The sequence below is a fragment of the Chenopodium album genome, chromosome 15 (genome assembly GCF_948465745.1).
Source record: "Chenopodium album chromosome 15, dcCheAlbu1.1, whole genome shotgun sequence".
NCBI classification, from domain to species: Eukaryota; Viridiplantae; Streptophyta; class Magnoliopsida; order Caryophyllales; family Amaranthaceae; genus Chenopodium; species Chenopodium album.
Window position 1 is genome coordinate 47374600 of NC_137848.1, and position 27488 is coordinate 47402087.

Consider the following 27488-nt stretch of genomic DNA (forward strand, 5'->3'; position numbering starts at 1 on the left):
ATAAAATATAAGAATAATTAAATACGGAAATAATGAAATTGGCGGGAAAATAATTAATGAAATTGTGCCAAGTGTCATTATAGGTTCGCTTTTAGTATAAGTTAATAGATAGATAGATTAATAGATGACTAATTTTGTAAACTATTTTCCAAAATAGCTACTTTGCAAAAGAATTTACCAAATTAGCTAAAAATTAGAGAGATAGTGAAACTAATCCATTGTAAACCCATCTTAAACCTGTTTTTTAGATTTACTGTTTGATTTCTTTGCTGGGTTTAACGATTGCAATGAACAGACTAATAATTAAAACCTCCTCTAGAATCCTTTAATATCGATCTAAAGTTTCATCAAATATCTACTATCATTCCTAGAATTATTTTGGCGACGTTATAGCGGAGAAATTGGAAAGCAATTTTACAGCGGCGGCAAACGCCTTACCGGTTGAATTTTTTCCAATTGTAACTTTAAAATTTTCATTAGTATTTCGTATTGTTTAATATCTGAATTAAATTATAATTATTTGTTTGGGAATTTTACAATATATATAGGCTTCATCCATTACTTTGGGCTTATATATTGGATGCTTGATCACGCAGATCAGCTAATGTCAATATGTAATTAGAAGCTTATAATTACCGATTTACCGCACAAGATTTTTGATTAACTTTAGCTTGAAAAAAAAAAAAAAAAAAACAAAAAGACTATAACTTGAAACTCATGGTTATCATTAAAAGTATAAGGCCCCGTTCTCTTCACCTTATTTTTGCTGAACCGAAATTATTTTTATTGAAACAAAATTATATTTGCTGAATTTAAATTATTTTTACCGAACTTAAATTAATTTTACTAAGCTGAAATTATTTTTGCTGAACTGAAATTATTTTTACTGATTTTCTATTATATTTCTTCTTTAAGAAAACTGAATTTTATTGAACTGAACTTATTTTTACTGAACTGAAATTAATTTTACTGAACTGAACTTATTTTTACTGAATATTATTTTTGTAAGGTGAAGAGAACAGAGCCTAAGTATGACATCATTCTTCTAGTGTATTATAAGGAAATTTAATATCTTAGATTTTACACTGCATATACTTGACACAAAGGAAGAAATTAAAACACAAATTAATGGGTTTAGGGCATGTTCTGATTTACTGAATTGAGTTGAACTTAACTGAACTGAGCTGAAATGAACTGAACTAAACTGAATTGAATTGGGCTGAACTGAACTGGGCTGAACTGAACTGGGCTGAGTTGAACTGAACTAAACTGAAGTGAACTGAAATGAAGTGTTTATAAGAGAAGGAAATTAGGAACTGAACTGAACTGAACTGAACTGAATTTGATTGGAGCTGAACTGAACTGAAAATAAGCAGAAGACAACAGACCTTAGTATGACTTTTTGTAAAGTTTTAGCTATTTCAGTAAATAATTTTTAAAAATAGCTATTATGGTAAAAAGTTTCGAAAAAGTAGACATTTTGGTAAAAGACTCTCTATTTAACGATGCATGCTGCCCAAAATGTTAACCAAAACGTATTACGAAGTATTAACCAAGATATATAATAACCAATTATTCAATTAACCATTCTATAAATATTCAAAAAATTATAAAATTGAGGAAAATTGTTATTCATAGGACTTATCTCATACTCCGTTATTCTTAATATTTAGGTCGCTATTTGACTCATTTTTTAATCTTATTTACTCCAATCAAAGTACAACAAAAATAAAATATGTAGCAAACTTAGCTTTGCACAATAAAGTCAAAAAATGGGCAACTAAACTAACAGAATTGCTTTCGTCTAGATTTGCCCTACTTCATTTTGCCTTATCTACATGCATAAAAGTTATGGGATCAATTTTCAATTCTTCATAATTCCTATTTTTTGAGGTCTATAAATATGCTAATCATTTCTATCATTTACATCATACCATATTATTATTTTTATACCAAAGTCTTGTGAATAATAAACACCCTTTAACATCATACACTTATTTTCTATACCTATACTTATTCAAAATGGCCCTACAATTGCACCACATTTTCCCTCTTCTCATTATTATTGTTGTATACCTCTCTTCTTCTTCATGCTATGGAAGATACATACAATTTTTTGATACGAAACAAGGATTAAATCATTCTTACTCCACGAACAATAATATTGTTCAACAAAAACACAGTGGAGGGCATGTCGATAATGTTCGAAGAGCTCTTCGAAAAGCTACGAAAACATTTAATGTTGCTGATTATGGAGCTAAGGGAGATGGAAGAGCTGATGATACTCAGGTAGCTTACTATACTTACATAGCATGAATGCATGCATGTTCTTATGGTGCATGCAATATGAATTACTTATTTATCTATATGTTACGATTCAATTCATGCATGTCTCTCTAGTAAATTCGTGCACGTCGTACTTGAGTTTAAACTTTTTTTTTCTTTAAAAAAAAACTTTAAACATGACTAGCTTATCAAAATAATTACTATAAATCTATCTATTTGGATTATTGTATCACAATAATTGGCAAATTAAATTTTAAATATCATCTCAAATTAGAAAATCATGTAGTTTTTTTTGAATAAATTTCCCGTTAAAACTATTTTTTAGAAGAAAAAAATGTGAACAAAAAAATATTTTTTATATTTATGAGTTAAATGGCAAAAAATAGAGGTAGCTCCGTAGCTTACTCACCTTGCTACAACATTTGTCGTGTAACTCCATATACCTTGAATCCAACTACCATTTATACGTAACTACCTTGAACTTTTACCGGTTTATATTTTGTTTTATGTTTTATTTTCGGTTTTTAGTTAAAAAAAATTTGGTATGGTCCCATCATTTTGGAATGTCAACAATGTTAGTTTATGCAACAATATTATCATGTGAAATAAAAAAGTTTTCTGTTAAAATAAGTTAGCATATGACCAATTATTTTTAGTTATTCTACTTTTACCAAATAATAACGAACAACCTTACCTTACTTCGATTCTAGGACTTGTACTTTTTTCATGACTAAAAAATACTTAGAATTAAGTATGCACATACATATCCGACCGAGGACAAAAAAAATAAAACAATCAAATATATCCTATGTTTAGAATTAATAGTCACGTAATTGTAGTGTATACTAATTTTCAAATTTAAATGAATTGTATACTAATTTTCAAATTTCAATGTTTTAATGTCAGGCATTTGAAAAAGCTTGGAAAGAAGCTTGCTCATCCTCAGGAGCTATATTTACGGTGCCAAGCGATAAAAATTATCTTCTCAAGCCAATAACCTTTTCGGGTCCATGCAAATCAGCTATAACCATGCAGGTTAATTATAATTAAAATAAATCGAATAATAACTTGCTTTAATATACATAAATTATTAAACATCATTTGCGTTATGTATGAATGTTCTAATTAATATACTTGTATGTATTGATTATAGATTTCGGGAACCATCTTAGCCTCCGAAGATCGATCAGTTTACGAAGAAGATGCTAGGCTCTGGCTTGTTATCAAAAAGGTCAGTAGCTTGTGCGTCGAAGGTGGTGGTGTCATTGATGGCAATGGAAAGACATGGTGGAAGAACTCTTGTAAAATTAACACAAAACTGGTAAGAAATTTGGAGAATTTCAAAATCTTATATTTGATGATCATTTTTAATTTAATATTTCTTTGAAGAAATTGGCTAATTTAATTTTTTTTTTAATTTTCTTAAATTTCAGCCTTGCAAGCATGCACCAACAGTAAGTTTCTTGGCTAACTCATTTATCATGCAGTTTAACACAATTTATCAAATTATATTTTTGTTTACAACAAGTATATAAACATTATATATTGATATATATTTGATTTAATTGTGTATTTTTGTAGGCTCTAACGTTCGAAAATTGCAAGAATTTGGCTGTGACAAATTTGAATATCCAAAATGCTCAACAAATGCATGTTTCCTTTCAAGAATGCAATAATGTTAAGGTTTCTAGTCTCAAGGTTAATTCTCCAGAGGATAGCCCTAATACTGATGGCATACACATTACCAGCACCCAAAACATTCAAATTACAAAGTCCACCGTTGGAACAGGTAATAAAATTTAACAACTACATAAATATCACAGGTTCGCTATCATAAAATTAATTAATACGAGTACCGGAATACTTCATTTTTGGTTAAATTAGTTATTGACCGAATCAATAAGAAACAATTTACGTACTCTAAGAGTTATGGAAAAATTTCTGAAACACTAAGTACTTCTTTACCATTAATAAAAAGAAATCTCGAATTTAGATGGACATATCGATTTTTTTTTATGTTACAACATATTTTTTTAGTAGACTTTTTGACTTGGTTATATATATAGTTCGAACATTAAGATTTTAATATCATAGGTTATTCCAATCCTTAAAATCTATAATAACATGGATGTATATTTTCTTTGTTCATAAAACAAAGGCTATGATTGCATTTCGATTGTGAGTGGTTCAAAAACGGTTCGAGTCACTGACTTTACTTGCGGACCAGGTCATGGAATCAGGTATAATTGAAACTATATCAACAATTTTGGGTTTCTCTTTTCTCTTTGAAAAAATGAATTTGTAAATTTTTAATGGAATTAATTAATTTGTTGCAACTAATTTTACTTACTAATAATTGAATTTTTGCAGTATTGGAAGCCTAGGTGACCAAAATTCTGAGGCTCATGTTTCAGATGTAATAGTCAATGGAGCAACTCTTACTGGAACAACCAATGGCTTACGAATCAAGACTTGGGAGGTATGTACGTACGTAGTCTCTCGTAGCAAGATAAAAATTGAAATCTCATAATAGGTATCGCGATAGATAATGAGTTACTTTGTCACCCCTTTAATTATAAAAATGACGAATATGATAAATTATTTAAAGTCTTAATTGATTTTCGGCAAATACAAGTTTATCTGCCAGATAAACGAATTTTTGTTAATCTGGTGGCATTTCTATAAATATAGTGAAAAAGCATGGTCATATATTGTAAAACCGTAAACTTTGGCTTGATCTTATTGAAATCATAAGTAGCATATTTATAATACAAGGCAGAAGAATCCTATTCCTATACGGAAACATGTCCTGCTAGCTTAGGGAAATAAACATAAACAAGGAATCAAATATTATCCTAGTAAATCTAAATATATTCACTAAATCTTATGATATTTCCTAAATATATCTTAATACCCCCCCTCAAGTTGGAGCATTAGGATCGAAAATGCCCAACTTGGAAAGAAGATAGTCAAATTGAGCCTTCCCGAGTGCTTTTGTGAATATATCCGCCAATTGATCCTTAGTAGACACATGTGATGGTGAAATTAAACCTTCATTGATCGCATCACGAACAAAATGACAATCGACCTCTATATGTTTCGTACGCTCATGAAAAACAGGGTTCCTTGCGATATGTAACGCAGACTGACTATCACAAAACAACTTGATTGCTTTTGGGTGTTGAATGCCCATACTCAACAATAAACCTTTGAGCCACTTTAATTCACAAGTGGCCCCAGACATAGACCTGTATTCCGCCTCTGCAGAGGAAAAAGAAACTGTAGGCTGTTTTTTAGTTTTCCATGAAATCGGAGATTTTCCTAGAAACACTAACCATCCAGTCAACGAGCGTCGTGTGAGAGGACATGCCGCCCAATCCGAGTCACACCATCCCTCTAAAGTGAGCTCATTATCTGAACGCAACAATATTCCTTGACCGGGTGTTCCTTTTAGATAACGAACGACCCTCAAAGCAGCCTCCCAATGTTCAATGCGAGGTTCTTGCATGAACTGTGATAGAATGTGAACAGCGTAAGCAAGGTCGGGCCGAGTAACCGCAAGGTATATGAGCCGTCCCACAAGACGACGATATGCTTCGAGATTGTTCAACAATTCGCCACTAGCATGAGCAAGTCTGTGATTTTGTTCCATGGGAAACCCACTTGGCTTTGCTCCTAATAAACCTGTTTCAGAAATAATATCCAAAGTATACTTTCGTTGGCACAAAAATAACCCGGATGTGCTACGAGCCACCTCAATGCCCAAAAAATATTTAAGAGGGCCAAGATCTTTCATTTTAAAACAATCACTAAGATATGCCTTGAAAACCTTTAGTGCAGCGGAATCGTTCCCAGAAATAATAAGATCATCCACATAAACTAAGACATTTATTGTTTGCAACTTGCATTTAGGAAATTACACATGTATCCCTCAACTAGTACATGAAAAGACGTATATACCCCTTTATTGTTACTTGAAAAGACGATTATACCTCCAAATAAACAAATTTAATTAACTCGGCACAGCTCATTGATTTTATGACAACATTATATATTTATATATTAACATTTTTAATGTGATGTTTGCCTTCAGGGTGGATCAGGAGTTGCAAGTAACATCGTATTTCAAAATATAATGTTATCTAATGTTAAAAACCCGATAATTATAGACCAAGAATACTGTGACCAAGCTACACCATGCAAAAAACAGGTACGTTAATCACGCAATAATAATGTACATAACATTTGTATTTTACTTTTTACAAGGTTGAATATTTGGCTAATTTATTTTGGTGCATATATAATTTTGGAAAATAGGCCTCGGCAGTACGAGTGAAAAATGTGGTGTACAAAAACATAAAAGGAACAAGTTCTTCAGAAAAAGCCGTGGTATTTGATTGCAGTGAAAATTATCCTTGTGAAGGAATTACTATGGAGAATGTTGAGATTGATGGTATTAATGGTGCAAAATCTACCGAAGCAACTTGCAATAATGTCAAAATATCCAAGGTTGAAGATGTCTTCCCACAATGCTCAACAACTTAAATAAAAGAAGACTAGTAGAAGTACACTCTTTGTTCGGAATCAATAGTCTGGTGTTGAATATAGTAATCTAATACTCGTAAATCTATTAGAGTGATGACTAAATTTGGACATAGGAATTATGTCATGATCGAATTGGGTATATCTAGCTCATTATTCTAGCTAAGTTAACATTATTTGTGTCATAAGTTAGTCTTCATTTCTTGTATATATTGTACGGTATAATACTTACTTCTTTATAAATTGATTGGAAATTTGGAAATATTTGATGTTGGACAATGTGATTGACTTTTTATATACAAGTATATGGTAGTATGGTACTACGTACTTGTTCAAGGCTTCAATTTTTAAAAAGTAAATTGTGTTCCAAATTGTAACTTGCATTTCGATCCATGAAGCACAGCCACACAGGTTATTACATGTAAAACCTAAAAACTAACATAAAAATGCTTTGGAGGAGTTATACTTTACGAGTAGTTTGTATGGAGTATCAATTTATATAGAATATGAAAGAATATCATTCAATAAGTATATTTTACTAGAAATAAATCATACGGAGTATTAATAATAAAGTAACTTTCAAATAAGATAAGGATTGTGTTTAAATAAAAAAAACAAGATAAGAATCGGAGTAAAATGAAAGATTAAAGAAGGAAGAAACATGTGGAGCTATTTTAACAAAGTATAGCATTTCGAGTCATCCAAAAGAAAAGCGGACTATTATGAACTAGAGAGGAAGACTTTTTGTACTTTCTCCTGTTTTAGTTGACACGTTTTGACTTTGACACAATTTAAACTCTAGTTTATAAGATCTTGTTAAAATCATCTTAACGTATCTTTTTATAATATCATCTTCGTTATATTTTTTTACTTATTGATAATTAGAATTGTTGAATTTATTTGTTAGACAAAAGAAACGCATTAACTAAAAAAGAACGAAAAAAAAAAAAAATTACAAAGAGATTATGAAAGAAAAAATCTTCTTTGAGTGATATTGAGTAGTTTAGAGCCCACCAATGAAAAAGGTACATAATTGTTGATTTGTTGGACCTCTTAGCCCAATCCGATTAAGGCTCCAAATTTCTTTATTCAGATATAAGCTATGTCATGGTCTTTTCTTTTGGTTTTAAATTTCAGTTTAGTTCAATTTATTACTCTATAATTGACTTATTTGAATAGAGTCCATTACTTTTAACTTTTGTTTTTATTGTTTTATTTCAAAGAGCAACACATATTTTATGTGGCTAGCCACACATAAAAGTTCCGTATAACCACCTAACACATCAACATAAATAATGTAACCACCAAAAATAACGAAGTTTAAAAAATACGTGTTCACTCTTTTTTCTTACAAAACATGCACAACGCACTAAAAATCCAGCTTTAATGAGTGTTGTCACTCTTTTAATGCATAATAATGTTTATTTTAAATATATCACCTATTCATAATTTGTGTATAGAGAAATTTAAAAATATTATTAGTCAAATTTATGCATTTTTAAATGTATAAGTCAAAGTGATAAACTTATTTTGGAATAGAGTGAGTAGTGAAGATTTATGGTCAAAATAATACTATGAATAGTGTAAGATCAAGTTAAAGTAAAACAATTAAAAAGCACTTCGTAGATGATAGTTAGTGTACTATTTTATATATTTTCTCCATTCATTAACATTGCAATGTTTAGACTTTTGACACTATTCACACACTTTTCTTACCATAAATTGTAATTTGTATATACAAAATAACATGTGGAACAGAATGAGTAGTGAAAAAATATGGTCAAAATAATACTGTGAATAGTGTAAGATCGAGTTAAAGTAAAACAATTAAAAAGTACTTCGTAGATGATAGTTAGTGTACTATTTTATATATTTTCTCCATTCATTAATATTGCAATGTTTAGACTTTTGACACTATTCACTCACTTTTCTTACCATAAATTGTAATTTGTATATACAAAATAACATAATCATATTTCATATAGAATCTTATTAAATTCGTCTCGATATATAATTTCACAACAGTAGCATTTTATAGTATACTGAATATCAATATAGAAAGTTTAAAACGTGCTTTAGATAGAGTTAGGGATGGCAATGGATCGGAGGTGGGTTGGGTGATGCTTCATCCACCTCCATCCACTAACGATTCATTCGTCATCCAATCCATCCATCCACCTAATTTACCTTCATCCACATCCGATCCATTCATCATCCATGGATGAATCAGGTGAAATAAAATATATAAATACAATTTTGCACTTTTATAATAAGATAAAGATTTGAAAAAAGTGATTAATTAACTAAAACTTTTATACATCTTTTTAATACTTGCTCATTTTCACTAACTTAAAAGCACATGTTACTTCCTAAATCTTGCAAATGGACATTATATTATTAAAAAAGATATTTGTTTATATATATATATATATATATATATATATATATATATATATAAATTTAACGGGTGGATGGATGGGTCGGATGATGGATCGGGTGATGGGTTGGATGAATCATCACCCGAATTAGACCCGATCCATCACTCGCCTCATCCATCATCCATCCGTCATCCGCTTAAGTTCGGATTTTCATCCATATATTTAGATCGGGTGGATGGTTATCCATCGGGTTTGGATGATATTACCACCCCTAGGTGGCGTAATCCTTCCTCATGTAACCATGTACATACAATATTAATAGGGATGATTCAATGGTGGAAGTATTTACTAATTTTTAGGTATTGGTCTGAACTCTTAACTTGATAATGATGTTCATTTGATAATATTAAATGATTAATAAGAGAAAACCTTAAGTATTGAAGGATGACTAAGGAATAAAGTCAAAAGTTCTTGCCAATTATTATAGTAAAGTTCATGTTAGAAAAGTAGATATTACATACAAGTCCAATCAGGTTCACTAAAAATGGTATTTTAGGTTTCTTTCTCTCACTAAGAGAGCATGAGCACCTTGATTATATGGGCTAATATCGCTTTCATGTGTTATCGAGGGAGAGTTACAACTCTGACAAATTAATCATCTATGGCGCCGTCTCCTAACCAACATTCAAATAAACATGCAGATGATATCTCTTCTTCACTCCACTTCAATAAAACGTGTAATAAAGTTTGTTGGTATAGTTATCGGCGAGGCCGGGAACGAAGATGATAACAGATAAATTTAATTTGTCAGGGTTGTGATTCTCCTCCGATACCATGGGAATGATAGTAGCTGATGAAAGGTAGTAAGGTACCTCCTGTCTCTTTGTGAGATAAAAGAGACGTAAGAAAACTATCAGAGTACCTCATCTACCTCATTCGAGCTCATGAAACAAAAACCCTAGATTTGCAATTTTTTTTTTTTTTTCTCTGGGTTATATTTTCTTTGATAGATTTATGAACATTAACCCTATTTTAATTTCAGGTTGGTGCTGTCAATTGCAATTACTGTTTAAGCTGCAAATTTGCTCAAATTAGCAGGCGCAATGATCGATTGAATATTTTAATGCGACTGATAAATTAATGGGTTTGCTTCTGAGTTTGAGTTTTTATTTAATTGTGATTTTATTGATCTTGTTGGTTTAGAAATTAGGAAGTGGGTTTAATTTTATTGCTAGATTTGCCCTAAATTTGCTGATATATTTGCTGGTTTGATTCTATTCATAGTGTTGTTAGTTCTAATTGTGCTATATAATGCTCAATCCTAAAGTATTTCATTTCATCTATATTATTTGATTATGCTTTCCTATTTCTGGTCAATGGATTCCAGATGTGCTATAAATGAATTTAGAAGTAGATCTCATTAACTAAAGAGAGATAATGGGTATTTTAAAAGTTCTGAATTTAGTGCCTCTTTTGCTATTATGTTGAATATAGGAAGATTTGAATGTACCTGTTTCATGAATGAAAATTTTCCTTTTCAATCGTTCTTAAATGGAAATTAAAACACACAAATTTATAGCTTTGAAGTGCCATAATAATTTCGTTTATAATACGCAAATTTCAGTACTTAAGACTGGTGCATAAACTGTCTACGCGTCTTTGTGCCTCTTAGGCTCCTGAGTCCTAGTCAACCTGATATTAGAGAAAAGGGTATAAGAGTAGGTGGCGCTGGAATCTTTGTGGATGAATCAATAGTAGATGAACTTGCAATCAGCCACTAATAGCCTATACGAGCCACCTAATGGGTTTCAGTTACTTTGGTTTGTGTAATATAAGATACGGTTATGTTACTTATAAAGGCTCTGCGAATCAACCTCTGCAAATGAGACTTTGCTGTTATGTGACAATTTGTTAAACATTCACACGATATTACGTTAGAAGCCTAGAACTCTATAAGCATTCCATTATTAACAAGAAGTTGAACCACTAGTATAGATCAGCAATTAATTGTTGAAATTAAACTTCTCTGGAAGGGTGGTACCTAGTTAATCACTTCTTAGGTGTGAACCTAGTATGTGTAGTCTCATCAAACAATTTAATAATTGTGACTTCTCAAGATGTGTGACTTTTCTGGTTACTCTCTTCTCTCAGAATGAAGATGTTCTTCTTAAAATGTTGGTACTAAGGTGTGATACCTAGCACGATATGTAACTATTGTGCTGTTCAACTCTGTAATCCATGTAGGAGATTCTAGGATTTTGTTGGACACTTTAATATACGTTTGAGACCCTTTGTCATCATATGACTGTTGAATTCGGCTTTCTGTGTGTTATAAGATATCTTAAGTCCTGTAATAATAGCTTGTTTTGTTCCATATGTATACCTTGAAATAGCCTCTTCTTCTAATTCGGATTAGGATTCGACTGCTTACGTGTTAGTATCTTATGAGTCATGTTTCAGCCTCCTAAACTTCACTTGGCACAACTTAAACTAGGTAGTGTTTGACTTTTTTTTTTTTAACATCCTTGTTGACCTCAGTCCACAAGTCAAACATACAGCATTAGATTATCATCAAGTCTTCTCTTGAGAAACTAAAGCAATGGTATGTTATATTGTTCCCGTAGATTGTCAATGATAACGAAGTATTTCAGTTACTGTAGGTTATGATTCCCTTCAATCTTCATTGAGTTTAGAAAGTGATATTTGAGGAGAATAGTTTTTGAATGCCTTCAACAGCAGGTGGAAGAACATCGCATCGTGGTCTGTTCTGGTAAGGGCGTTTTTTCAAGTGGTACTATGGGTAGCTGTTTCTTCTATTTTTCTCCTCAGGGACTGGGATTTTGGGTTTGTCGAATGACTTAGACTTCTGTTATTTCAAATACACCCATGGGTGAACTGGTGAAGTCTGATTGCTGAGTGAAAAGCAAAATGTTTTTATGCTGAGTCTGATTTCTAGGTTTGGATCTTCTCAGTTTGTTGCTTGAGATTTAATGAAAACTGTGGTACCGTTACTTGTAGGTGTTAATCATGATTGTTTCTTAGCAATTTTCCAACATTATTGACTTTTTAGCATATAGTTATGTTATTTATCTTTTTCAGGTTTTTTTTTTTTCTTTCTGCTACTCTTTGAAGTTTGAAGCTATCATGATAGAAATTTCTCCGTATACAGTTTAATGTCCTTTTATACAGGCCCCATGTTTGATTGCTTGTTTTTGCGTCTGGATTATTTTGAAGATGTTCCATTATTTTATGTTCTTGTCTCTCGCTTGGAAGCAAAGATTGCAGCTTTTTTGTTGATGGCTTGATGCTTTTCTTTGATAGATTATATAACTTTGTTTCAGGTTAATAGATATTATGCCATATTACATCTGAAGCTCTTTAGAAATTAGAACATAGATTATCTAGCTCAATATATCAGTACAGATAAAGTCATCACGTACTATCAGTACAGAGAAGGCATGATTGGAAGGATACTAAAGGAAGAATCTGAGTAAAATAGAGTTGGTTGATGCTTGTATAGTGTTTTGAAGAAATAATCGATTGGAACTCAATTTAAATTCGAGCTGGTTGTCTAGGGAATTCAATTTAAATTTGAGCTGGTTGTCTAGGTTAATGCCAGTGTTCTTTGTTTAGATCCATCCAAGGGATAGTGCAGCCAGCCAGCCACCACTGAGAGAGGGTTATAAAGTCGAATCCAAAGTAAAATTAGATGTGTTTGCGTATGTAGTAGATGAAGTATATTGGAACTGAGTAGTAACTATAGCTGGTTCTCGGATCCAGTCTTGTAGATTGTGTTATGTGTTGAATTGTTGATCCATTTTTAATCCATCCACCCCTTTAACATGTCTTCTCTAATAAAAGCTTTAAGTAATGTTTGGTTTATGTGTTATGTGTTATGTGTAATTGTGTAATAGTATTCTATGCATGTGATGCGTACAGGCCAACATATTAGGTGTACAAATTTTTATGTCTATTACTGACTTATACTTTCTCCGTTTTTATTCAGTTGCAACACACCTCTTTGGCACGCATGTTAAGGAATATATTAGACTAGGCAAACGGATAAATTAAATTACAAAATTTTAACACCTATAAGAAGAAAGGGATAAGTTGCTACGGTTTAAATTTCATAGCTTAATTCATTCATTACGTAGTTTAATCACTTCATCGATAAGTGTGATAAAAAGGTGTGTTGCAAGTACAAAAAAAACAGAGGAAGTAGTTGCCTAAACCATTTTTTAATTTTGGTTTTGAATAATAGGATAAGGAAAATGATAACGAAATTTTATAATATTTTGTATTTCAAAATTTGGCTATTGGGTTTCCAATCCTAGGGCTATACTAGTCACCAAGAGAGAGTCTAAGGGCCTGTTCGGAACGGATTCCTAGCAACCTACAAATTAGGAAAAGATCAATCAAAGAATCAATTACACATAATAAGGAAACATAATAAGGAAACAAGGTGAAAAAGGAAATATGCATGATTAAAGATATCAAAATAATATTAAATAGAATCATACATCAATCAAGGATTTAATTAAGTCCAATCAATAAGTCAACAATCAAATAAGGACTTTATGAAATCAATCAAGACTATAGAATCAATCAATCAAAGCTAAATTAGGAAACAAATCACTTGATTAACGGAATATTATCAGTGCAGTGGTTCCAACTGAGTACGGACAATACAGACTCAACTGCACCTTTCTGAGTAAGTCAATTGCCTTTCTGAGCCTTTCTAGGAAAGGAAGCTTCTCTTCGAAGGTCAAACCATTTGATGACGTGTAAGAAGGCTTGAGCAGCAAGCACAATTACATCCCAAGATTGAGGGAGCAAATCAAGGAAATATCAATCACCAAGTCAACACTACTTAAAAGATGAAGATATCAATCAATATTATTGCCAACATTACCATAATATCAGTATAGATCAACAAATCGTTATAAAATAGAATGCTCTTTGTAATACTTTCATTCATACATCGTCTTATACAATTTACTACACTTTTATACTAAAATCTCTGTTTTATGTCGTCCTTACTAACAGTATTCCGTCCTTAATCAGAAATGTCTCTCTTACTTCGATATTTGTTCTTCAATTTATAATTATAATTGTAATTCTATAATTCATTGCTCTTGACTCATTCATTTGGAGATTGTGTTTACCCTCTTTTAGCATATTTGATTACTAAAACCCCTTAAAACCTTTAACAAATTCCTAGAATTTTCTTTCTAAGATTTGTCCAAAACAGGGCATGTTCTCTTCAGCTTAATATTATTTCAGTTCAGCTCAGCTCCAATCAGTTCAGTTCTTAATTTCATTCTCTCATAAACAATTCATTTCAGCTGTATTCAATACAGCTCCAATCAGTTCAGTTCAATTCAATTGTTTTTAAGTAAATCAGAATAGACCCTAATTTATAAGTGTATGGAGGTTTCATCCCAAAATAATTTGTCAATAGAAGTAGTCCATTTGTCTTATTAATTGTTTAACTCTCTAAATTATTCTCTTTGTCCTTTATTTTTTTGCCCCATTGTATATATTTGGGGCAAACTTTTATAGATGAAAATATATTCATGTGAGATGTTATTGGAATCGTCTTATTGTATTTTAATAATATCAAAGTTTTATAATTTTCATGCGTATAGAATTACTCCCTCCGTGTTTAAATAAGTGTTACAATTTGACTTTTTTCACTATTCATATAATGGTTGTGACTTGATTAATTCACTAATTTATAAAAAAAATAAACGATATTGCATAATATATTGTTGGATTTGTTATAATGTATAACTTTATAATATGAATTTTCCTATAATTTTATTTAGATAGATTAATGGTCAAAGTCGTGTATCGACATGCGTGTTCGGTCAAACTGTAACACTTATTAAAATACGGAGGGAGTATAAATATATTTCCTCCGTCTATTTTACATGCAACAAACTTTTACACTAATCACATATCTCACTTTGACTAGTTTTGGTGATTTATAAGTTATGACAAATATAATCATGTGATATCTTGTCAGATTCGTCTCGTTTTATACTTTTTTAATATCAATTTTTTTTAAAAAATTTTTTTACGCATTAGTAATTACAAATATTAAAAAAAAATAATAATAAATAAAAAAAAATAAAGAAGTGTTTCAGGTATTAAAATTCACCAACTTCACAACCTCAAGCTAGTTCGACAGTTTGAACAATAATAAGATGGAATATTTAAAGCCGCGTCTTGAAAATTATAAAAAGTTAAATGGGAAAAAAAATATGGGACATAGGAAGTATTATCAATGTGGGAAACTTACATCATTGACATGTGTTATTTGAAAAAAAAAAAACTATTCCTCAACATTTATGTAGGAAGTAATACAGATCATAAACGTATCGACTCCTCCCTTTACCCTTATGGCCCTATTCATTTTTTTCGTATGCAAATTGTGCTATATTAAGATTTAACCAAAATATTGCGAGTTGAGGGGTAACTTAAGGTCTGTTCTATTTAGGTTAATTTAAATTCAGTTCAGTTTAATTCAGTTTCTAATTTCCTTCTCTCATAAATAACTTAGTTTAGCTCCAATCAGTTGAGCTCAGTTCAGTAAATTAGAACAGACCCTTAATCTATTTTACTTTAACTTAATAAGTGTATGCACGTAGGAAAACTAGTATTGTAATAAATCAATTAATGCATAAATTTTACCTCCGATTTTTTTTAGTTGTAACTTTGAAATATTTTATCTCTCTCAAATAATACCCCAAAGTTACAACTAAAAAAATCAGAGGTAATAAAGTATAACTAGCCACAATGAGGTTACTCAATAAGTACGGAGTATAATAAGGGATTAAGGGGTTACTTTATCAATATAACATGGATTGCTATGTTAGTATTATGATGATTATTCAGTGTTTTTATAAGTGGTTATACGGTATGACACTATGACTAATCAAACAAAAAATACATTCATTAGATTAAGTTTTATGAAAAATAATGTGGAGTAAAATAAGCCTAGTGACTTCACCCACTCGATAAAAAAAATGAAGAATGCGAAACGTGAACGATTTGAAGAAATTGCCAGTTAAGCACATGGAAACAAGTGATGGTAGACGGGAAAGAAAATGAAAAGGGTAGGATGATTATATGATGTATCTTCACCGAAAATGATGCCCAAACAATAACATCCTCTTTATCTCATTAAACCATTATTATTACACTAACTACTCCTCTCCTATTTACATACACCGACGCGTTGACGTTTCACACCAATTGCATATTGGTATCAAATCCTTTGGTTTTATTATAAAGTTAAAGAATGACCCGTTCTTTCTTTTTATTTAGTTGTAACACTTTTATTTCATTATTTATGTATTTTATTTCAATTATAATTTGTGTAAATTTTTAGTTTAGTTTAGAAAAATCATACCATAATTAAGATAATCTTGTTGCACTTATGTATGTCCTCCCTATGATATATAATGGTTTTACTTATTGTTAAATTGATAATTCAATATTTAAAGACTTGACAAATTTTGTGAGGTTACCTTAAATATTGTCAATTGATAATGCTTGCACAACATTTTATATGCGGTCTGTTGTGCTGTGCGGCAGGGGTTATTTGAGTTTCTGGATTAGGGGTCACTTGAGTTTTCAGGGTTACTTGAGTTATTTGGGGTTACTTGAGTTTTCCGGTCAGGGGTTACTCGAGTTTCCGGGGTTACTTGAGTTTCTCGGTCATGGGTTATTCGAGTTTTTTGGTCAGGGGTTACTCGAGTTGTCGGGGTTACTCGAGTTTTTCGGTCAGGGGTTACTCGAGTTGGCGGAGTTACTTACTTGACTTTCTCGATCAGGGGTTACTTGAGTTTTTCGGTCAAGGGTTACTCAAGTTGCCAGGGTTACTCGAGTTTTTCGGTCAGGGGTTACTCGAGTTTCTCGATCAAGAGTTACTCGAGTCATAATTTTTTGTATGTGACCTGACCTAGAAACCCGAGTAACTCCTGACTGAGAAACTCGAGTTATCCTTGACTGAGTAACCCTTAACTGAGTGAACCCCTCGAGTAACACCTGACCGAGTAACTCAAGTAACCTCTGACTGAAAAACTCAGGCAACCCCTAACAAAAAAACTCGGGTAACCTCTATCGCATGGTTTGGCCTGCTGCACCAAAAAGTTGTTGTAATGTTTGAGGGTGGCAATTGCCTTACCTCTCATTCTATATGTCCAAATATTTGGTCTGTATATATTTAGAATTTGTTAAATACACCTGGGTGTACAGGTAATTTTCTCATTAATTTTTTCTCATTTAATAAATGAGCAAAATTTAATGAGTAAATAACCCGGGTGTACCCTCGAGTGTACAGAACAAGCTCTCGTATATATTGAATCAAAAAAACTGTGAAGATTGAAGTTTGGTCAATGTAATTCTCTTTGACATATACAATGCTTTATAAAAAATTGATACTATGTATTTATGTGAACCAAAGTGACCTTGGATTGATTTGTTTTTGTTTTTTTCTTTTTTTACTTTTGTTTATAACAATAAGATATCGGGGAGGGTCACGGGCCACAGGCCACCTATTCTATCACAGATTTAATAGGGGAATGAGTAATTGAACCCTTATTTTATAGATGCTTTGACCCAAAACTGATTTGAATTGGCCTAGACACAACAAATGCGCTAATACATCAGCATGACTATATAATCAGCATAACCCAACTCGAACCAAACCTGAACCTCTGGTTTGACAGATATAGCTCTTCAGGCCCATCGCTTTCCATTTCTATCTAAAGAGTACCAGTAACAAATCAAAAACCCAGATGAAAAGACAGTAAAACATGCTTAAAAACCAAGAAGTATCCAAAAATGGCATGATAATCTGTTAGCTGTATATTTGTAAAATTCTACTCACACAGTAGTAGTAGCAGCCATCAGTCAGATCCAAAAATCTTCTCTCTCTCACTGTCGGTGTCATTTTTTAATTTATTTTCTGGCTTCACTCTTAGTCTTAAACTCAACTTCTCTTCATTTTTTTCTACTCTGCTCTCTTTCCTCCCTTCTCTCTCCTCTTATCTTTCTCTCTCTTCTTGGGGAAAGGAAGGAAGGTTGGTTGCATTGAAGCGCCGACAACAATTTACCCTTTCTATTTTTTTTTCTTGATTTCTGGATCTTAATCCACTTTTAAGCTTATTGGGGTTTTTAAATTAATGAGGAGAGATTGAATTTTTCTGGGTATTAATAGATCTTGGTTGTTCTAATGGAGGATTCACAAAGTGGGGTTAGTATTTCATTTTTGTATTGATTTGATTTGCTTTATGCATTTGATTTTATTGGTTAATTATTGTAAGAATTGCATATTTTTGCATTTTTGGATCAATTGCTATGAATACTTGAGTTTTATTGGTTTTTTGATTGAAATTTAATGAACCCATTTGAGGTTCTTATTGATCTGGATGAATTATGAATTGTTTTGAAGATTGTAACTTGAAATGATTGATTGAGCTTAATTATTAGATTGGTTATTGGTTATTTCCTTGAATTTGCTGAATTATGTAACTGGGTCGAAATCTGAGTGTTTTGTGCAATATAGTGAAATAATTGTAGCATCTGGAATTCTTGTTTACAAGTAATTGTGCAATATTGTGTAATTGTTGCAGTGTATAGAGTCAAAGGATAGTGATGTAGGCGGGGATTTGATCTTGGGTCTTAGGTTCGAGTGTACGATCCCCGATGAATCTAGCCAACTAAGCTTGTTGGTATCCACTTTAGTATCATAAACTATAATGATCCCATGCCCGAGTGTATGTAATTAAGCTTAATTTTTGCTGTACACCTGTACACTATGATAAGCATGAGATATTTACTAATTGTAATCCTCAGTGACTTGATTAATAATTCATGTTCCTGCTTCTTAATCCCCAATGAATTTGATTGTCAAAACCTATTCACCATACATAATTCGCTATGATTTTGTATACATTGTGGCTTCATGCTGATTTTGGAACTGGATCTTCTGCTTTTTTCTAGTTGAAGCCCACAAAAACAAGTGAACAAGTATGCCAGATTTGTAGTGATAAGATCGGCACAACTGTAGATGGAGAGCCATTTGTTGCCTGTGATGTTTGTGCCTTTCCTGTGTGTCGTGCTTGTTATGAGTATGAGCGGAAGGATGGCAACCAATCTTGCCCACAATGCAAGACAAGATACAAGAGGCAGAAAGGTGCGTCTTAAGTGACATGCCTGTCTATTAATTTCTGTAGTGGTCATGGAACATGTGTTCAAGAATGGTGATTAATGAGTGTTGTTTCCTTCTTTACAGGTAGTCCTGCAATTCATGGGGAAAAGGTGGAAGATTCTGATGTTGAAGATGCGGTTAGTGACATCAACGAGCCTTCAGGAATACCAAAAGAGAAGCCACAGGAGAGAATGCTTGGTTGGCATATGAATCAGGGACAATCTGGGGAGCTTGGTCCCCCTAGCTATGATAGAGAAGTTCCTATGAGCCATAGCCATATCCCCCGGCTTGCTAGTGGACGCACGGTATATATTTTCTTATAGTTTGGAAGTTGCTTTCTAGCAAACCAATTATCATGCTGATGAAATGTTCTTGTTTCTGCTTAGATTTCTGGAGACCTGTCAGCTGCATCACCTGAGCGATATTCAATGCCATCACCTGGGGCCAGCACTGGAGGTAATGAACTAATTGATAATGTTTCATATTTACTGGCAGTGATATTAATAGAGACAATCTTCAGATTTCTCTGGTGGTTGAACTGCTTTCTGGTATAATGTCTATTTACAGTATGGGGAATATCTTTTTGCAGCCAATATTAGAATGTCGAGGGAATTTGCGTCCCCTGGATTTGGAAATGTAGCTTGGAAGGAAAGGATTGATGGTTGGAAGATGAAGCAAGAGAAGAGTACAGGTCCTCCAAGTGTTAGTCATGCACCTTCAGAAGGAAGGTTTGCCAATGATATTGATGCCAGTACTGAAATTGCTATGGACGATCCTTTACTGTGAGTATTTTGCTTAACTTAATTATGAACTTGATATATCCTTATTGTTTGTTAGTATATTATATTTAAATTCACAACTTTTTCTTCTACACCTGTTGCATTTAATAATTGTTAAAATATATTTAAACAACTACCTACAAAAGTAGCCTTTTTCGTTGAAGGGTGGGGCTTAAATTGACACAAAATGACTATTGAACTTGTAGAGTTGAAGGTATATAGGTTTGGAGGATTCCAGCATCAATAAAGTTTTAACCTATTGATCTTACAATCAGTTCTTTTTATTAACTGTTTCAGTTCCTATGCTATGTAGAGGGCTTAACACTTGAAATGCTATATGTGAATTTTAGAGCAGCTTCAGTTTTGCTTACACTATTCTTAATTCTTCAGTGGAAGGGTGCTGTCTTTTAGGAGATTATTGCCTTATTGGTGTAATTATGTCAGCCTATGTTACTCGGACTCTTTCATTTACCTCACGTGTCCGTGTCGACACAACACGCGTCGGACACCGACACTTGGACACCTCATTTTTAACTAAAAACACAACTTTTTCAAGAAAATGGGCGAGTCCGATGCTTGGACACCCGTGTCTAATTTGACACTTCATCCGAGTCCAAGTAACATAGATGTCAGCTATAATTTGTCAAGGGAATAATTTAAAATAGCCCTTTTGATATTAAAATATGATTGTTACATTTGCCTGACACTTGGATGTATAATTGCAGAAATGATGAGACACGCCAGCCATTATCTAGGAAAGTTCCCATTCCTTCATCTAAGATTAATCCTTACAGGATGGTTATTGTTCTGCGTCTAGTTGTTCTTGGTATCTTTTTGCACTACCGTCTAACAAACCCTGTGCGGGATGCCTATGCATTGTGGCTTATCTCTGTCATTTGTGAGATTTGGTTTGCATTTTCATGGATTCTGGATCAATTTCCCAAATGGCTTCCCATCAATCGTGAGACATATCTTGACAGGCTGGCCCTGAGGTAACAATCTGTTTTCTTAGACTATATGCTTTAAGCATTCCTAATATCAGATTGTATGATATTGTTTTTAGATTTTAATGGTGCATTTGTTACTTTGAACAGGTATGATCGTGAAGGGGAACCATCACAGTTAGCTGCTGTTGATATATTTGTCAGTACTGTGGATCCATTAAAAGAACCTCCCCTTGTCACTGCCAATACAGTGCTATCCATTCTTGCAGTTGACTATCCTGTTGACAAAGTTTCTTGCTATGTCTCTGATGACGGAGCTGCTATGCTGACATTTGAAGCTCTTTCGGAGACATCAGAATTTGCAAAAAAATGGGTTCCTTTTGTTAAGAAATATAACATTGAGCCACGAGCTCCGGAATGGTACTTTTCTCAGAAGATTGACTATCTAAAAGATAAGGTTCTACCTTCTTTTGTGAAAGATCGTAGGGCTATGAAGGTGGGATATCAATTCTTCCTGTTTCACCAGGTTTCAATATTTTATTTCTATATTTTTTCTTGATAGCTCTAATCTCTTTGCAGAGAGAATATGAAGAATTCAAGATCCGTATTAATGGGCTAGTTGCGAAGGCAACAAAGGTTCCAGAGGAAGGATGGGTTATGCAAGATGGGACACCTTGGCCTGGCAACAATACCAGGGACCATCCAGGAATGATCCAGGTATGTCCATTCAATCTAGAGATTAAAGAAAACCGTCTGTATACTATGCCGGTCGGGAACCTGGGATAAGTTTTGTTTCCTTCTTAAAAAGGAAGTTGGTTTAGGGCTGAAATTCTTGCACAAAACAGATACATATGCTGCCACTCCAAACTACTTCTGTTTCATTATACATATTGGTGTTATTTGCAGGTTTTCTTGGGCCAGAGTGGAGGACTCGATACTGATGGTAATGAGCTTCCACGTTTGGTTTACGTCTCTCGTGAAAAACGGCCTGGGTTTCAGCATCACAAAAAAGCTGGTGCTATGAATGCTCTTGTAAGTAGTAACCCACTCAACTTCAACATTTTCTGTTTTGTCTTTGCTGGGATGTGTTTGCCTAATTACTTGGTTAACTCAAACCATGCAGGTTCGTGTATCAGCTGTACTCACCAATGGGCCATTTTTATTGAATCTTGATTGTGATCATTATATCAACAACAGCAAGGCGTTGAGGGAAGCTATGTGTTTTATGATGGATCCAAACTTAGGGAAATATGTTTGTTATGTTCAATTTCCACAGAGATTTGATGGAATTGATAGGAATGATCGATATGCTAATCGTAACACTGTCTTTTTTGATGTGAGTCCTACTACATGTTTTCCCTGGTGCTGTTACAACTTACAATCTCACAGTTCTGTCTACATATTTCTTCTCTATACTCATGCTGTATTTCTTCTGCATTATAGATTAATTTGAGAGGCTTGGATGGTATCCAAGGTCCTGTGTATGTGGGTACGGGATGTGTCTTCAACAGAACAGCTTTGTATGGTTACGAACCTCCTCTTAAACCAAAGGGCAAGAAGAAAGGTATTCTCTCATCATGCTTCGGTGGATCTCGAAAGAAATCAAGCAAGAAAGACTCCAAGAAGAAATCAAAGAATGTTGACCCTACTGTGCCAATATTTAATCTTGAAGATATTGAGGAAGGAGTTGAAGGTATGCTAGTTTGTCCATTCATTTCATATTCAATTAAAGTTTGATCCTGTTAACCAAATTCATTGTTTTTCTCTCTTTGTTTTTATGGGGTAATTAATGGTTTCACTTTTGGTGACATAATAGTGAGTTGTTTAGGCAATGACCTTGTATTACTAGCATTCTTTTGTAAAGTAACTTTTTTATTACCTCACTAAGACCTTTTCACGTGTAAAAAACTGATGTACTCCTTTTGTGTTTAGGAGCTGGATTTGATGATGAGAAGTCACTACTTATGTCACAAATGAGCTTGGAGAAAAGGTTTGGTCAATCAGAAGTATTTGTGGCTTCTACACTCATGGAAAATGGTGGTGTTCCACAGTCTGCAAACCCTGATACCCTTCTAAAAGAAGCTATTCATGTTATCAGTTGTGGCTATGAGGACAAGACCGACTGGGGAGCTGAGGTATGTTTCCTTTGTCATCACGACTTCTGTTTTCTGCTTTAGCATCTTTTTTTTATTGAGCTATAAGCATCTTGCTCATTGAGTCTCGCCAGTGCAATTTAGTGTTACATCTTTATTTTATAATGAGTTAGCAAATAGAAATACAGCTGAACTGTCATACCTTCATTGACATAAAACATCATTAATATAGACGCAAAATCTACTATGGACTCTCTGTTTCCCAGTCAACGTAGTAAATATTGAAAGATATCTGGTCAAGGATAGAAGTTATGTGACTGTTTGTTCACCGTTATTCTGCTTTTATCACTGATCGTGCAACAACAGACAAACTTATGATTTATGCTACTTTTGTGCAGATTGGCTGGATTTATGGTTCTGTGACAGAAGATATTCTTACAGGATTTAAGATGCATGCTAGAGGATGGCGTTCAATTTATTGCATGCCTAAGCGTGCAGCTTTTAAGGGATCTGCTCCTATCAATCTGTCCGATCGTCTAAATCAAGTGCTTAGGTGGGCTTTAGGTTCAGTTGAAATTCTCTTCAGTCGTCATTGTCCTTTATGGTATGGTTACAATGGACGGTTGAAATGGCTTGAGAGATTCGCTTATGTCAACACCACAATTTACCCAATCACATCCATTCCACTTCTTGCATATTGTACCTTGCCAGCTGTCTGTCTGCTTACTGGGAAGTTCATTATCCCTCAGGTAACTACAAATAGATTTGTGCAATACTTCCACCCTCTCAACTCTCATACTATATTTCCCTTTAACTTATTCAGACTAAATCGGCAAACATTTGAGTATGCTTTTCTTTTGAAACATGATCGATGAAACTTTTAGAATTTGAAGCTGGGTGTAAAAATGTATGGGAGGGGTATAATTTTCTGTATATGATGTTTGTGCTCCACCTAATCATCATTTTTGATATCTTTCATCCTCTTCGAATTGCAGATTAGTAACTTGGCTAGTGTTTGGTTTTTGTCACTCTTTCTTTCCATCTTTGCTACTGGTATACTGGAAATGAGATGGAGTGGTGTGGGAATTGATGAATGGTGGAGAAATGAGCAGTTTTGGGTCATTGGAGGAGTTTCAGCCCATCTGTTTGCCGTTTTCCAAGGTTTGCTCAAAGTTCTCGCTGGTATTGATACCAATTTTACTGTCACTTCCAAGGCATCAGATGAGGACGGGGATTTTGCTGAGCTCTACTTGTTCAAATGGACGACTTTGCTTATCCCACCAACCACTCTTCTCATAATAAACCTCGTCGCAGTGGTTGCTGGAATATCCTATGCCATCAACAGTGGCTACCAATCATGGGGACCACTTTTTGGCAAGCTTTTCTTCGCATTTTGGGTGATTGTCCATCTTTATCCTTTCCTCAAGGGTCTCATGGGTCGCCAGAACAGAACTCCAACAATTGTTGTTGTTTGGTCGATTCTACTTGCATCCATCTTCTCCTTGTTATGGGTTAGAGTTGATCCATTTACAACCCGGGTGACTGGTCCCGACATTCAGATATGTGGAATTAATTGCTAGTATGGCTCGATAAGGGGAAAGCTTCACAACTTCCTCGGATTTATCCCATACTTCATTCCAGCAATATTTGAAGGTATTGGATCATAACTTATCATCTCTTGGCCTGAAGTTATCGTCTATAATATGTATAAACAGTGAGCACATATACTGTAGCCAATTGCAGTTGTCTTATATGTCTTTTACTTTTTTCCCTCTTTCTTCTCCCTCCTTTTTGTTACCAAGCAGTTAAGTGTATTATTAGAAAGGTAGCTGTCTCTTTCAAGAATCTCTTGTATTTGGATCAGATTGGCCACTGGAAGCTAGGTCATTAAGTTATAATTTTTTGATTTGTTTTGTCATAGTGAAATTCGATAAGCAATTTCTTTGAAGATCTTTGTAATACTGGATGATTGTACGAAGTTGTTAATTTGTTAGTCTCTCCACAAATGGTGGTTGATACGTAAATAGTTTTCACTGTATCCTTAATTCTTCAACTATTTTTGATTCTTTTTTTCCGAGCAATGGTGCTTTTAAGAATTTGAATAAACATTACGTACATGATACATGTGTGCATTTTCTAGCCATACTAAATTAGCCCTTGCATTTTCTTGGTCTAGTTAGGTTATAGAAGGTGGTGATGTAGACGAGATTTGATTTTAGTCTTGAATACCATCCTTAAAACTTTAACCAACTTAATTAGTTGGCATATACAATTCTTATCCCTTCATAAGGCTTGGGAAAAATGGCCTAATAGTGATATGTTGTAGCTTTTCCGCGATAAATATTTGGTTGTTTTAAGTCTATTGAGGTCACAAGCAGACCATTCAGATCCGAATAATTTGGTTTGGGTTATATCTAGGTGATGAGCCATTAGATTAGTTTCAATTCGGCTTTGGGTAATTCCAATCAAATCATACTTTGGTCTATGGATATCAGTTATTAAGAAAGATCAATCATTTTAAGTTTTTGACCAAGTATAAACGTCCGTTGGGATGAATGAAAGAATTATTATGCCTTACTTGAAAATTACATAAATCAAAAATCTTGGAAAAGTGATTTAGGAAAAAGGTGCTATACTAGAAGACAAATACTCAAATATTACGGGAGAACTGACGAACTGTTAGCCTAAAGATCATTCAGTCTCCCCTTTTTCATGCTTCATCTTTCGTTGTAAAAAGGAATTTGGGACCCGCAACGGTCACATTTTAAGTCTGTTAATTGCATTAATAAATTAAATTTCAGTTAACACATGAGTAGTTCAACACATTAGCTTTATTAAAGCAGCTACATTTTGGTCAATTTTTTCAACTCTTTGCATTTTTCAACAGAAAACTTGCTTGTAGTTACATACTTTCCATTCACACCTTTTCTACTGTGTTACTGTATTTTTTACTTGAGGGATTTTACAACAGTAAATTCTGAATACCGTAACATTGACATTGAAATAAGTTGACGTGATGAGTTCTGATCTCGGTGCTTCGATTTAATTGTTAAACCTGGCAAAATTTAACCCGACTTGAAATTACTTCGTAAGTGTAATTCGATATAATATGTGGACTGTTAGCTAGTTTTAAAAAGGCAGTTGAGACTTGAGAGACGTTACATAAATGTTAGGTTGGTGAAGTTTTTATGAGCATGCAGTAAATGAAAAACATCTGATTTCTGATAAAATTGATAATATGCATTTAAGAAAATATTGTACAAAATGGAAAACAGGTCAGTTCTGTAAACTTTGATATTTTTTTTAGTTTTACCAGGATTACTTGTATTTCTTGTCAGAAATCATGTTATCCCATTTAGTTGTCAATAAACAAGGATAACTTGGAAACCATATTTAGTAAAAATTATCTATACAAAGCATTTTTGAGGAAGAGAGATTTCAATGGGTGCCTACTAGGCTACTACGTTATGCAGTTTTCAATTGTTGGTAGAAGTTTTCTTATTAAGAGCAAGTCCGAGTTTATAATCGCAATCACATTATGCAAATGCGGGGTTGTAGCAATTGACAACCCCAAATAGCCCGAAAATGTTCCCCGATAGTCCCCACGATAAACAAAAACACCGTCGTAATATAAATCAGGCAAACCTCGGCTTAACAATAAGGAACAGGAGGTATAAACTTGTTTGCAGGGCAAACTAATCATAATCTGTATTCCAATGACATAATAAAGTTGTATTGCACAGAACATTGTTCAGCTTTTCCTAATTCTAACCTTAATTTCTGCTACTAATCTTGATAATCTTCTTAGTAAAAGTCCTTTCTTTCTCTCAGTAGTTATATAAGTATTAAGTACTTATGTTCTGATAAAACCTACTTAAATTTCAGGTTACAAACCTACATTTCCTGATTTCCTGCTCTGAAAATTCCAATAATACATCCAACCCAAAAAAAGAAAAAAAAAAATTTATATGAACTCACTTACAAGATACATGAGCATTACTTGGTTTAAACTTTGATAATATTCGCGCTACTTCTTTTCCTCCTCTGTTGCTGCTGGTTTTGATTCCTCTGCTGCTGCAGCTACTGCAGGAGCAGCTGCAGGAGCTGGTGGCGGAGGCGGAGGCGGAGGAGGAGGAATGCCACCATCAATACAACTCCTACACTTCCTTTCCACCCACCCTTCAATATCATGCTCACCATTTCCTCCAAGATGTCTACCTCCGCACACTCTAGCAATGATACCA

The 27488-nt window shown here is 33.4% G+C and overlaps 2 protein-coding genes and 1 long non-coding RNA gene across 4 annotated transcripts; all 3 read left to right on the forward strand.

Annotated features, from left to right (window-relative positions):
- Nucleotides 1–1972: 1972 nt before the first annotated feature.
- On the forward strand, nt 1973–7064 carry LOC145582374 (polygalacturonase-like). Its single transcript, XM_081639376.1, has 9 exons — nt 1973–2289; nt 3193–3321; nt 3440–3607; nt 3720–3740; nt 3868–4075; nt 4445–4526; nt 4657–4765; nt 6380–6496; nt 6604–7064. The coding sequence occupies exons 1-9, from the start codon at nt 2023–2025 to the stop codon at nt 6829–6831; spliced, it is 1329 nt and encodes a 442-aa protein (XP_081495502.1). The 5' UTR covers nt 1973–2022; the 3' UTR covers nt 6832–7064.
- A 2754-nt stretch (nt 7065–9818) lies between these two features.
- On the forward strand, nt 9819–10365 carry LOC145583227 (uncharacterized). Of its 2 annotated transcripts, none has more exons than XR_014100089.1 (2): nt 9819–10107; nt 10249–10365. It is a non-coding gene; the product is annotated as an uncharacterized LOC145583227 (long non-coding RNA). The 2 variants fall into 2 exon arrangements; XR_014100088.1 differs by having other exon boundaries at nt 9819–10074.
- A 7707-nt stretch (nt 10366–18072) lies between these two features.
- LOC145583225 (cellulose synthase A catalytic subunit 3 [UDP-forming]-like) lies at nt 18073–25268 on the forward strand. Its single transcript, XM_081640415.1, has 14 exons — nt 18073–18471; nt 19221–19413; nt 19513–19733; nt 19815–19884; nt 20018–20210; nt 20933–21199; nt 21302–21647; nt 21731–21868; nt 22058–22183; nt 22275–22487; nt 22595–22844; nt 23084–23286; nt 23643–23993; nt 24240–25268. Exons 1-14 carry the CDS (start codon nt 18451–18453, stop codon nt 24822–24824), a joined length of 3177 nt encoding a protein of 1058 aa, XP_081496541.1. The 5' UTR covers nt 18073–18450; the 3' UTR covers nt 24825–25268.
- Nucleotides 25269–27488: the final 2220 nt, after the last annotated feature.

Bases quoted from the DNA above. Each gene is read 5' to 3' on its own strand.
- LOC145582374 (XM_081639376.1), top strand. From the start codon at position 2,023: ATGGCCCTACAATTGCACCACATTTTCCCTCTTCTCATTATTATTGTT. The intron at 3,608-3,719 runs GTAAGAAATTTG...CTTAAATTTCAG, and splicing joins GTAAAATTAACACAAAACTG to CCTTGCAAGCATGCACCAAC. The intron at 4,076-4,444 runs GTAATAAAATTT...CATAAAACAAAG, and splicing joins AAAGTCCACCGTTGGAACAG to GCTATGATTGCATTTCGATT.
- LOC145583225 (XM_081640415.1), top strand. From the start codon at position 18,451: ATGGAGGATTCACAAAGTGGG. The intron at 19,414-19,512 runs GTGCGTCTTAAG...CCTTCTTTACAG, and splicing joins AAGATACAAGAGGCAGAAAG to GTAGTCCTGCAATTCATGGG. The intron at 21,200-21,301 runs GTAACAATCTGT...TACTTTGAACAG, and splicing joins CTTGACAGGCTGGCCCTGAG to GTATGATCGTGAAGGGGAAC.